The 13,927-nt window shown below is 38.1% G+C and overlaps 1 protein-coding gene across 2 annotated transcripts in view; it reads right to left on the bottom strand.

Annotated features, from left to right (window-relative positions):
* The window catches only part of LOC126177004 (protein O-GlcNAcase), a 173,178-nt gene that overhangs the window by 70,856 nt on the left and 88,395 nt on the right, over positions 1-13,927 (bottom strand). For both annotated transcript variants that reach the window (XM_049924219.1, XM_049924220.1), the window contains exon 8: positions 12,318-12,523. In XM_049924219.1, the coding sequence (XP_049780176.1) occupies positions 12,318-12,523 (206 nt within the window). The remainder of the gene's footprint in view (positions 1-12,317; positions 12,524-13,927) is intronic.

The following is a 13,927-nucleotide window of genomic DNA, read 5'->3' as shown; positions in this document are numbered from 1 at the left end:
ATGTCAGTTCTGTTAATAACATAATATTTACATATTCATTCATCATTATCCTTTCTTCACCAATTAGGTTTTACTTGCAGTAATCAGTTAAACCTGACTTATCAAAACATTCTATTTATTTTAGCAACAGAGTCTACTGGCTTTCCAATGCCCATACCACAATGTATTTAAAGTCGCCTGTCTTATGTAAACTTCTACTATAATTATTCAGCTTAAAATGAATTCCAGAAAAAGTTCTAATACTTCAGTCATTAGCTACTTGGCCACTGCTCCAAAGTCACTACTTGTGTAATCCATCCTTAAATTCTTTAGATATGGCAAAATAAGGATAAGCTTGACTGTATATATCACAGTTAACAATATTATGTTATGGATAGATTGTTATTCTCCATAAAGATGACATGCTGAGTTGCAGACAAGAATGATGAAAAGGCCATTACTTTCAAGCCTTCTTCGGTTAAGAGGAACACACACACCCACACAAGCAAGGACACTTCACACACACATGACCACTACCCAGGTCAGACTGCAACAAAAAAGTGTTGAACAGGGAGCAACAATCAGGAGCAGGGCGGGGAAGGATAAGGACAGCAGGGTATTGGTGTTGGAAGAGGAATCACTGCTGCCTAGTGGAACATATAGGGACTCAGGTGGCAAGACCGAGCTGACAGGTACAGTTTCTGGAGGCTGTTACAATTAAGCTAACCATCTTCGTACAAGCTTCTAAACTAATTCATTAACCATTTTAGAACACTATTCAAATCTAATCATATTACCATTCAGCAAGTTAAAAATATAACAAATTCCTTTTGTACCAAAACCACATCAGTTATTGTAGTTATCCAATTATAAGATGAGATTTATCACTCAAAAGATACGGGGTCATCTCATATTTGCAGATTAAAATATTGCCACTAAGGTCAACATTCTTACATTGTTTAATAGATTAATATGGGAGTGGTCTTGTATTTGGGAAATCATGGATAACCTAAATCAGGATGGCTGGATGCGGGTTTGAACCACTGTCCTCCTGAATGTGACATTTGGGACTCGCAGCACTAGTGCAAGGGATAAGCGAGAAACTATGAACCAGCCACTATAACAATTTAATGCTCTGCTTAAAACTTGACAATTTTGTGAGGAACAGGAGGAAAGAACATGAAATTTTATCACCTTAGAAACTTTTAATGTATTGGAACAGGTGTGTAACAAAAGCTTTAATACATTTATGGATGCTGTAAACATACATTTACACTGATTTTTAAGTAAAAGTAACATTCAAAGGTGAAAATCTTGTACTTCGAAAACCATTACTTGATTCTGAACCCAACTCAATATTTTATTTGGTTATGAGAAACTCTAACAATTCACCAAGTGGATTGCAAATAAGAAATTCAGTCCCAGTTCGCATATTAGGATACCAGAGAAAAAGCTTACCAGCTTTTAATCACTGTTACCAGCTTTTAATCACCTTTAGAACATTATGATGAAAGAAAATTAATCCAAAATTAAATATACAACAAATGAAATAAATCACATTAAACTCACTGCAACTGTTACCACAAGCGTAAATTACAATGGAATGTTGCGTTGTGGAGACAATACCATGACGCACTGTGGAGATTACAGCAACAAATGTCACTAGATTACAGGATGAGCGAAAGTTTGAGCCTCTGACTGAATCGAGATTGCGATGTTTTATTTAGCTATTAGTTGCTATTGTTACTTATGGCCTACACTCTAGTGGATACCAGTGTCCACGATTCACTGTTGCTCAAGCGCAATACCATCGAACATTGGAGGAGAAACAGTAACACCAACTTGGCTGAGAACTATGATGAGGACAAGCAGTGGAATGTTAAACAGGCAGCAAATTTTACCATGCAGTCAACCTTCGGAATATACACTAAGTACTTTGGCTTTCTAGGGACCTCTACCACACTTAAACTGAAGTTTGCCTGAATCCATTTGAACTCAGAATCAAAATGACTTCAAAATTGGATGAATGTTCAACAATAGCATACATTTCTGCAGGAGATGCTGAAAGTCTAGATTGGAGCCAGAGGCGAACTTATGTGTTTTGTGCAACAATGTTGTCGATACTCACAGTGAGGTACGATGTGAATGACACGGGGTGTCAGCCATTCGTTCTACACAGCTAATGAGAGAGCAGTGGGTGGCTGAATTGTTTGGAAACAAGACAAGAGACGTGACATTTTCATGTTGATATAGAAAGGATGTGTTCAGGAAGGGATGGGGGTGGGAGGGGTGGGGGGTGAGGGGAAGCTGTGATCTCAAGTCCCACCATAACCACAACCTCGGAAATAGCAACACATTCAGAAGAAACAGCCAAATATTTGTGACAACAAAGATGTAATTTTCACAGCTGTCCTGTTAGGATGATGACGACTATGATGATTGGAAGTAATGATACTACAGATGACAGGCTAAGTAAACACAAAAGGTAGTGATGACAAAAATTATTGTAAACAATTTCTTTTTGTTTATTATATTTCTCCTTGTATTATTTAAAGTAGACAATTAATAAATGACTAAGTTTAGAATAGGTGTAATCTTAACTGTTTACACATATGGATGTAAGATTACATCAATAAAAGTTTGTAATTCTGATTAGTTGAAATATGTAAAAAAAATAAATTTTCCTCAAGGAGCCTCTTTTTCCCTGGCTCCTTGAGGAAAATTTGTTCAAATGGTTCAAATGGCTCTGAGCACTATGGGACTTAACTTCTGAGGTCACCAGTCCCCTAGAACTTAGAACTATTTAAACCTAACCCTAAGGACATCACACACATCCATGCCCGAGGCAGGATTCAAACCTGCTACCATAGCGGTCTCACGGTTCCAGACTGCAGCGCCTAGAACCACACGGCGGCCCATTCACTGCCAGTTAGCATTAGCATTCTTCATACTATGATTATCCAATCAGCTTTAATGTTCTAAAACAGTCTGCCATATTTATATTTAAAAAAATCATTGTGATTATCTGTGAAACTTCCTTAAAATATGCTCTCAAATCATCATATTGCCAAATATTTATTCCCCCCAAATGACCAACTGTATTCTGAAGATCCTAAAGATATTTTTTGAAATTGAACATGTTGGGCATGTAAACCTTTCTTAATAACTGTAAAATTCTATAATATGTATTATCAGCATGTCTACATCGTATTCAATAATATCTACTGTCAGTATTGGTGTATGAAATCCTGTAATAATTTGTGTCACTATGTATACCACATACATGCATGCACTGGGAATGCCTGCCATTCTCCCCTGCACAAGGCAGTGGGCCAACATGGTCCACAGCCACAAAAACCCAAGGTGTCTCGGGTATTATTAGATATAAAATATTATACACAAATGAAGTAACTACTCTCACTGTCTGACCTTTCAATATACTTTCTCACTGTTTTCTTAACAATACTAAACATAACTGTTATAACGGAGCCAAGGTAGCCCCTGAGGGCCGGCAACCCATATAACACCACACAGGACAAGGTTGTCTATGCCCAAAGGCGTACCCAAAAGCACCACGGTAAACATCAACTATTTACACACAAGATAATGTAAACAGACATTCCGAGCACTACTTCTTGCAGGGAGAGCTCGAGCCACAGCCTGCAGGAAGTATCACTACGTTGCAACCTGATTGGCTGGAGAAGCTATTTAGGGGCTAGAACCAGGCCTGAAGTTCAGTTCACGCCGGATGCGGACCTCATGTACTGCAACCATCGAAGATTACGTCTTTGTCTTGGAAATGGACTGTTACTAGTGTGTGAGTGTGTTACCATGAACCTTTGTGGAAAATAAAAGTGAACTTTTGTTTACCAAATAAAAGTGAACTTTTGTTTGCCTCAATTAGGAGGCTTATTTTTGTTATTGTTACCTTTCATTGGTATGTTATATCATCAACCTTGTGAACTTACATCAGTAAAAGTTGTGTTGTAAAAATTTGCAAATTGTCAGTCACAACAATAATCTTATAATAATACTGCTTCTCCTCTTGTAGTACACACTGCTTTCAATCGCAATATAAATTACCTAATTGTATACTAACTCATGTATGACATAATTAAAGTTGATAAGTGTTAATATGTAATATTAAAGTATTTTTGTAAAATTAAAGTAAATGTTTTCATTTTGATTAGCGTAGGATGCTAAAGGCACTGATTAAAATAATATAATTTTATTTAAATGGGTCAACAGGTGACATATTTGCTTTAGGTGATTGTGATCCATGACTTCAGGAATGACAGCAATAAACTTTTCCTCACAATACTGGCTATTTTGCCCAGGCCAAGGTTTGCTCCAACAATCGACTTGGAAGAAGATCTGTTACAAATGGAAAGTGTCCTGCTTAGTTGCTAGAGGAGTGGAAGCTTTATTTAATGAAATAAGCTAATACAGTAAAAGTGCTTCAGCTGTGAAATGGCTAATGCACTGTCAGCTAATAGTGTGCTTCCTTAAGAGTTGCATTATAGAAGGAGCAACATGTCTTACAAATGTGTAAAAAATAAAATTTTTTGTTATGTTTGTGGCAAATTCATTTTAAAAGTGTAGAGGGAAAATCTTCCTCTAATTAAAGAAGCTTATGAGTGTTATTTTGAAAATAAAATAGACCAGAATGATTTGGGCTCCAAAAATGTGTTGTGCCAAATTTGAAACATCATTAACGGGCTGGTTAAAAGGATCCTGTCATACGAGTTTTGCATTTTCTATGATATGGCGGAATCATTTAACGGACAACTACTTCTGCATAATAAGTACAGGGTTACTTCACATGATTTATTAATTTTCAAAGTTCAATATTTTCCATAAGTATTACATGTACACATGTAAATAGAACTGTAAACTTATTGAGTTTACATTATGCTCACCACATGACAAATGCAGTGCCTTGAGAAAATGGTGACAAAGCATGACACAAGATTTTGTGTGTTGTTTGTTCTAGTCCTTCCATTGTGGTGAGAATCAAAATCAAGCAATTTATCATTAAAGTTAGATAACCTTTTGTCTATCTGACCAAATCTTTTGCTCATGTGTGAAAATCCTTTGTTCGCATCTACTTTTATTTCTGTTGACTGATTTAATATCATTTGCATAATAGCTTTTACATCTACATCTACATTTACATCCATACTCCACAAGCCACCTGACGGTGTGTGGCGTTGGGTACCTTTATTATCTCTATCGATTCTCTCTTCTATTCCGGTCTCGTATTGTTCGTGGAAAGAAAGTTTGTCGGTATGCCTCTGTGCGGGCTCTAATCTCTCCGATTTCATCCGCATTGTCTCTTCGAGAGATATACGTAGGAGGGAGCAATATACTGCTCGAGTGCTTGGTGAAGGTATGTTCTCGAAACTTCAACAAAAGCCCGGACCAAGCTACTGAGCATCTCTCTTGCAGAGTCTTCCACTGGAGTTTATCTATCATCTTTGTAACGCTTTCACGATTACTAAATGATCCTGTAACGAAGAGCGCTACTCTGCATTGGATCTTCTCTATCTCTTCTATCAACCCTATCTGGTACAGATCCCACACTGGTGAGCAGTATTCAAGCAGTGGGTGAACAAGTGTACTGTAACCTACTTCAGTCGTTTTTGGACTGCATTTACTTAGGATTCTTCCAATGAAGCTCAGTCTGGTATCTGATTCACTGATGTTTAATTTTATATGGTCATTCCATTTTAAATCACTCCTAATGCCTACTCCCAGATAATTTATGGAATTAACTGCTTCCAGTTGCTGACCTGCTGTATTGTAACTAAATGATAAAGGATCTTTCTTTGTATGCATTCACAGCACATTAAACTTGTCTATATTAAGATTCAACTGCTATTCCCTGCACTATGCGCCAATTCGTTGCAGATCCTCCTGCATTTCAGTACAATTTTCCGTTGTTACAATCTCTCGATATACTACAGCATCATCTACAAAAAGCCTCAGTGAACTTCCAATGTTACCCACAAGGTCATTTATACATATTGTGAATAGCAACGGTCCTATGACACTCCCCTGCGGCACACCTGAAATCACTCTTACTTCAGAAGACTTCTCTCCATTGAGAATGACATGTTGCGTTCTGTTATCTAGGAACTCTTCAATCCAATCACACAATTGGTCTGATAGTCCATATGCTCTTACTTGGTTCATTAAACGATTGTGGGGAACTGTATAAAATGCCTTGCAGAAGTCAAGAACACGGCATCAACTTGGAATCCATGTCTGTGGTCCTCCGAGTCTCGTGGACAAATTGCGCGAGCTGGGTTTCACACGATCGTCTTTTTCAAAACCCATGCTGATTGCTACAGAGTAGATTTCTAGTCTCCAGAAAAGTCATTATACTTGAACACAATACATATTCCAAAATTCTACAACTTCTAGTGCCACCTTTTCCTATACAAGAGAAATTCAGACAATCTCCCAACAGTAAATGATAAAGCCACAGAACAGGCATTATGATAAAAAATACATGTTTCTTTTGTTTACATATCTCAGTAATAAACTAAATTCCCTGAACAAGTTATCTTTTGAAATTCAATTTTGTTTGGCACTTCAATTTTACTGTCTTTCCTTCTCATCCCACCTGGTAACTCCCCTGTTTCCTGAACCTCACCATTCCTTTTCTTTCATATTTCTTCCTGCCCCTTCAATCTTTCTGCCAGAATGTGCCACTGGCTCTGAAAGCTTGCACAATTTATTAACTTTTGTGTGTGTTTTCTCCAGACACTACTTGGTGTACTACTGACTTACATCAAATAATGAACTACAAGGATGTTGCTTGCAGATGTTTCAATGCAAATCTGAAATTTGAATGCCTAGAAGAAAACTGCAAAACAATGTCAGAATCAGCCACGCTTTGTTCCTTTCTGTACAGCAACATGACATCTGCTGTTGTGTGGCAGAATCTCTGTAGCTTGGGGGGTCAAAATGGCAAAATCTGAAACTGTTTCTTTTAGATCTCAGCTAATGAGCTGAATAATTTCTCAGCAATGGCCAATCCTCTCGCTACAAAGAACTATCAGCTACAAGAATCCCCAGATTATGGAACTTATCACAACACTTTCCACCTCAAACACATTGCAATAAACACAACAAAAAAAAGCAGTAATGATAATCTCTTCTGAAGCAACAGGCATCAAAGGTATCAGAACAGCCATTTTCACTAAAGGAACATGACCTACTATACATCTACATACATACTCCACAAGACAGCATACAGTGCACGGCAGAGGGTACCCTTTACCACAACTAGTCGTTTCCTTTCCCATTCCACTTACAAATAGAGCGAGGGAAAATGACTGTTTATGTGCCTCCGTATGTGCCCTGATTTGTCATACCTTATCTTCATGGTCCCTACTCGCAATGTATGTTGGTGGTAGTAGGCTCATTCTGCAGTCAGCTTCAAATGCCAATTCCCTAGATGTTCTCAGTAGTGTTCTTTGAATTGAATGTCTTCTTCCCTCCAGGGATTCATGCTTCAGCTCCCGAAGTGTATCTATAACACTTACATGCTGATCAAACCTACTGGTAACAAATCGAACAGCTCGTCTCTGAATTGTTTCAATGTCTTCTTTCAATCTGACCTGATGCAAATCACAAACACTCAAACAGTACTCAAGAATAGGTCACACTAGTGTCCCATATGTGGTCTCCTCTACAGATGAACCACACTTTCCTAATATTCTCCCAATAAACCAAAGTCAACCATTTGCCTTCCCTACCACAACAATCCTCACATGCTCATTCCATTTCATATTGCTTTGCGATGTTATGCCCAACTATTAACTTGATTGTGTAAGGCAGGACACAACTAATGCTGTATCCAAACATTACAGGTTTGTTTTTCCTACTTATCTGCAGTAACTTACATTCTGCTACATTAAGAGCCAGCTGCCATTCATCACTGCAACTTGAAATTTTGTCTATGTCATCTTGTATCAACCTACAGGCGCTGCTCAACAGAGTCCTGTTAATCTGAACCCCGGTAATCCGAACATTTGGTTAATCCAAACATGAAAAACATTAGTCTAAGTATGGAAAACTGTGCAGTAAACTGCTGTACATACACACTATTTTAATTTACTCAGTACAGTAAACATGTATTAGAAAATTTGGCAAGAAAACATTGGGTTTAAACAATGCATAACAATGAAAGAAAGCTACCCAACTTACTAAAATACAGTAGACATTTTACTCCTACTTTTTAGACTACAAAAACTCAGTCATTGTTTTTTGGCGTAATGAAGACAGTCTGTTATATGATGCACAGTTACTCCATCGTCTCATAAACATCAAATCAGCAGGTGTAGCAGTGGGTTGTTGCTCCGAATAGCGTAGTGTGGAGTCAAGGGCTTCTGCTGCGTCACTGTGTGGCACCAGCTCTCAGGCTCATTGTCACTTCCATCACAGCAGTCCACTTCTTCCTGGTCTTCAGTCACAGCAGCAACAAATTCAGCGTCAGTAAGGTTCTCCACACATGCCCCATCTGCTGGCATCCACTCATCTACGTCTCCTTCACTAGCTTCTTCACATCCAGGGATTGTCTGTATCATTTGTAGTACATTTTCCTCTTCATTTGTCCTGAAATTCAAGAGGTGTCTACAGTTTTCTCCACGATTTTCTCAGAGTATTTTCTGAAATATTCTGCCACGTCTCAGTGGCCCAATAAACAACATCTCCACATTGGTCTTTTTTATTTTGTCTGCTATCATCTTGGAGCAGCATTCTTAAAAATTGTTTTCTGTTAATCAGTTTTAATGTTTGCAGTACACCCTGGTCCATCGGCTGTAGGGGTGGTGTAACATTTGGTGGCAAAATCTTCACCACTGTTTCTCCATCACATATTCCTCAGTGCTGGGGTCAGATGGCGCGTTATCAATCAAAAGGATTGCACGGGGAGACAAATGATTTCCCTTAGAAAACCGTTGAACAGAGGTAAAAAACTGGCCATGAAACCATTCTTTGAACAGCTTACCATCCATCCATACTTTTTTCTGGTTGCGATAATATATGGGCATGGATTTCATGTTGTAGTTTTTATGGATCAGCATTAAAGGCAGCTTGTGATTACCAGCAGTTTTGCTGCACGCTAACAGAGTCACACAATCTTTGCACATTTTAAAACCAGGAGCATGGTCTTCTGCTTTTGATGCCAGGTTTTTTTGTTGGCAATGCCCTGAAATTAATGCCAGTTTCGTCAGCGTTATAAATTTGTTGGGGAGAATACTTTCCCTCTATTATCAGTTTTTCAAACTCCCTCAAATGTTCCCTCACTGCATCACCATCAGAAGAAAGCTTCTCTCCAGTAATTGATAGATAATGGATTCCATGACGTTTTTCCAATCTGTCCAACTAACCTGTACTCGCACTATAAGACTCATCACCATTCATTAACTTGTTCAGGTAAACAGCCTTCTCCTGAACCAGGGATCCACTCAAAGGAGCTCCCCTTTCTCTTTCCTGCATAAACCAAAGGAAAAGAGCTTCATCTACTTATCGTACTGGGACTGTTTCAGTCTGCCGAATTTCCAGTGTTTTTCCCGAAGACATTGCACAGGATTGTCCAAGCTTCACTCTTTTCTTCTTCCAATCACAAATGGTTGCTTTACCAACACCCAGTTCCTTTGCCAGTTTAGGTACATTCTTACCATTGTCTATCCTCTTCAAAGCATTCAATTTTTCTTTGAGACTTAATGTTACATGTTTCCGTTTACTCATGACGAAAATACGTACACCACTACACCTGAACGAATACAATAAAACTGTTACATGTGCCAGCGATCGGTAACTAACATAACCAATCGCTTTGCGAACCAACTGGCAGTGCACTGACCTCAGGCACTGTAAAGGTCTCAACAATGCACAACAACAAGGGCAGGGAGTTAGAGTGAGCCATTGTTCCCACACTTGTTCCCATTTGTTACCATGGTGTACCTACTTATCTGCTTGGTTTACTTCAGACTAGAAACTCGTCACCGTAATTCCAGCTAATCCGAACAAATTGGTAATCCTAACAAGATCCAGTCCCAATTAGTTCAAATTAACGGGACTCTAATGTATATAGAAAATAACAAAATCCTATCACAGTTCCCTGGGGCCCTCCAGATGTTACCCCTATCTCCAATTGACACTTGCTATCGAGGACAATACACTGGGTTCTATTACGTAAGAAGTCTTCAAGCCAGTCACATATCTGAGAGCCTATTTTGTATGCACGTCCTTTCGTTAACAGTCTTTAGCGGAGTAATGTGTCAAATGCTTTTTGGAAATCTAGAAATATGGAATCTGCCTGTTGGCCTTCATCCATATCATGTGAGAAAAGTGCAAACTGGGTTTCATATGAGTAATGCTTAGCTGTGCTGACCTGTGGACACGAGCTTTTGTGTCTCTAGGAAATTAATTACACTCGAACTCAGAATATACTCTAGAATTCTGCAGCAAACCGATGTTGAAGATGCTGGTCTGCAATTTTTCGAATCTGTTCTTTTATCCTTCTTACATAAAGGAGTCACCTGTGCTTTTTCCCAGTCGCTTGGCACTTTGCGCTGGTCAAGAGATTTGCGATAAATTCAAATTAAGTAAGGGACCAATGACATAGTGTACCCCCTTGTAAATCTCAACTGGGATTCTATCTGGACCTGAAGACTTATTTGTTTTCAACACTTTCAGTTGTCTCTCTATGCCAGGCAAGCTTATTACTGTGTCATCCATAGGATGACTCTGTGAGATGGTCAAATGACAGTACGTTTGTATGATCCTCCTGCGTGAGAAGCATAATCTGGCCTTTGCGTAAGTGTGAAAACACACAATCGTCTTGTGATTCAGACCAATCAGCACTGACCCCGTTATATCCAAAGTGCTAGAATATATCATACACGACCAAATTAGTGAATATTTATGGAAATTCAACTTTTTGTAAACACACAGTACAAACACAGCCTAAGTTAAGATGCAGACGACCTATAATATTCCATCGACAACTGTGCGATCACAATACTGACACTACTAGAATTCAGCAAAACATTTGATACCGTTTTAACACACCACGCCGAAGAATACAGCAGTGTAAGTTTTCAGAGAGCACACTGAAGTGGTTTGAAAGCTACGTGATAAAAAGAGAGAAAATTGTTGTTTGTGGGAAGGAAAAGTAGTCTTGGAAGCATATTCTTTCAGGAGGGTCACAGGGGTCAGATACGTGCCCTTGAGTGCAGCTCTGTATGAACATCTCAGTGGACAGAAAGTACTGTTGCTACATACAGGAAGATGTCCACATGCCGCTTTGACATCAAAAATTTTCAGAACATATTTCCACAGTATGTGAAATGTAAACCTACTGAATCTCCACATTGTAATGTTATTCAACAAGGCATGAATAGTCAGAACCAACTATAAATGCTTGTGTTTTCAGAGAGCACACTGAAGTGGTTTGAAAGCTACGTGATAAAAAGAGAGCAATGCGATGTCTCTCTGTTTGACCATGGTAGAGTATAGTATGCCCAATTAGGTTGGTAGTGATCAGATAAGTTACTGGACTCTCATACGTTATGTCAACTTCATTGGCTCCACAGTGTGCATTCATCCCCACTACCCTACTTCACAGATTAAGTGCTGGTCATCTAACAATCTAAATAAATCTAGATAAATCTAAATAATCTCAGTTAACTAGTGTTCTAGCTGTGTCTATCAATAAAATAAAAAAATTTATGAACTTCTTTGCTGCTGCTGTCTGCATCTGGAACAAGGAACCCTGCACTGTGCACACATTTCAGTGACCTTTTGCTTCTAAGTTGTGAAGTACTTTTACATTCCTGTAACAATTACAGTATGTGGCCAATTTTTCCCCTCAGTTAAAGAGTAAAGCAAATGCTCTCATTTGGTCCAGTTATGCTTCTTTGTCTTTTCATTTCTCAGTCACATCATTTTTTCTCTATCTTCATGAAATGTGTTTTACCACATTCCTCTTGCCTCTCCTCTTCCACCCCTTGCTCCATGTCCATTATTGCTAGCACTCACAATTTAAATCTATTTCCTATAACTTGTTTTATTGTTGTATTTCTCATGAATGAATGAAAACTGTGTTTTATTTCTGCACTACAGTAATCTTTAAATCTTGTATTCCGCGTTAGATGTAACTCATACAATATACTTATCATAATGTGTGCCACATAAATATGTAGAATGCCTGGTTAGATGCAAGAGAGGACCTGATGGCCCTAATCTTGCCAGTTTACATAAATCAATAAATGAATAAAAATAAAATAAAATATTTAGGTCCAGGCAAATGTTTGCAATACCTCTCACTGAGAGTCTCATTAGTCTCAGCAGATAAAGAAGGATCTCCAGATGACGGAGCAGGAGGCGGTGGTGGTGGTGGAGGAGGAGGAGGATTACACTCCATTGGCTCAGCCGAATCACCAACCACAACTTTTGTTTCCGATACAAGAGAGTTCATCACTGCTCCAGGAAGTGGCTGCATCATACTTTCATTGGTATTTGGCACCTTAAAAAAAGGTTCTCAATTACAAAAGCATATTCCTTACATGCATTTGATTCAATGTATTTTGCTAAGTATCTCATACACTTATCTTACTGAGAAGAAAAACAGTAAAGAAACATTGAAATCTGCTCCAACCAAAGCTGCAAAATATATTATTATACAACATGGGGATACATCATAAAATAAAGAAAAAAAATGGAATTTTTGAAGTGATTAAAAAGCAGCTCCTGAGTGTCTAGTATATGCAGAATAACACCTGAAAGTCACAACGCAACAAGACAGAAATAAATTTTAGTCCTCCACCATAGTTTTGGAATTGTAAACTATAAATTTATCAAACTGAGAAGATTGGACTATAAAAAGATGATGATACACAACAGTCAGAGGGTAAGCACAATAATAGGAGGAGGAAGATGGAGGGCAGTCTGCCACAGAAACTTCTGCTGTGCCATATTAATGAGCAAAATGAATCCTAAGCAACACTGCTGACCCTTCTTTATAAAGCTCAAGATGTCGACTGTTGTAAACTGATATGTTTGTACAGTACAGCTTTATGTCAAAAGCAACTTAAATAACTTCAACACCAGACAGAACATACACCTTCACAAGACAAAATGCAAACTGGACTTTAAAATGCTAAGACACAGACTGACAAAGACTGCAAACTCACATGAAGTAACAAGCTTAAAACTTTTTAATAAACTTCCAATATATGTTCAGTTCCTTTCTTCCACTATTTCCGAAGTTAAGAAAGTTTACAAGAAAGCAAGTCATTTGAAATAAACATAATCAACATTAGTTTTTAAAAACACCTCTAAGAGAAGTGGAATTAAATTATAAGAACTTCCCAGTTAACTGAACACCTAAACCTATTCTACTATAGTGGTCAATATTGAACAAAAGCTTTATTTGTACTGCCTGCTTCTTCATTCTATGAATTTTATAGTATTTACTCACATCTTGACAACAAAAAAGGGCTAGAAGCATGAAGCAATTACCAGAAACTGAGCTACTCCTCATTCTCCATACTTTCCCAAAGTTTGAGGTGTGGCCAGATTGTTATTCAAAAACCATCAGTTTGCTTGTTCTTAGAACCCATTTGTGCAGGTGTATTTTTGGCCCTGTTTTATTACAGGTGTATTTATTTTGTGTTGGGATCATTAAAAATAAATTCAGCGTTCATTTACTAATGTACAATGGCAGCCAAGATAGGTGAGCGGCAACAGAAGTCAATGCAAATTGATGTTTGAGAAAGCATGGTCATGAATGACTACTTTTTTTTTTTTTTTTTTTAACAAATGCTGGAAGAACTTTTAAGACATTGAACCTGCTTTGAAGTATTTTAATTGGATAAATGTCTGTGGACTGAATCAACTGCATGGAAATTTTCATGTGAGATATTTCATG

This window comes from Schistocerca cancellata, chromosome 3, assembly GCF_023864275.1.
Source record: "Schistocerca cancellata isolate TAMUIC-IGC-003103 chromosome 3, iqSchCanc2.1, whole genome shotgun sequence".
NCBI lineage: Eukaryota > Metazoa > Arthropoda > Insecta > Orthoptera > Acrididae > Schistocerca > Schistocerca cancellata.
This window is presented reverse-complemented; position numbering and strand designations above follow the sequence as displayed.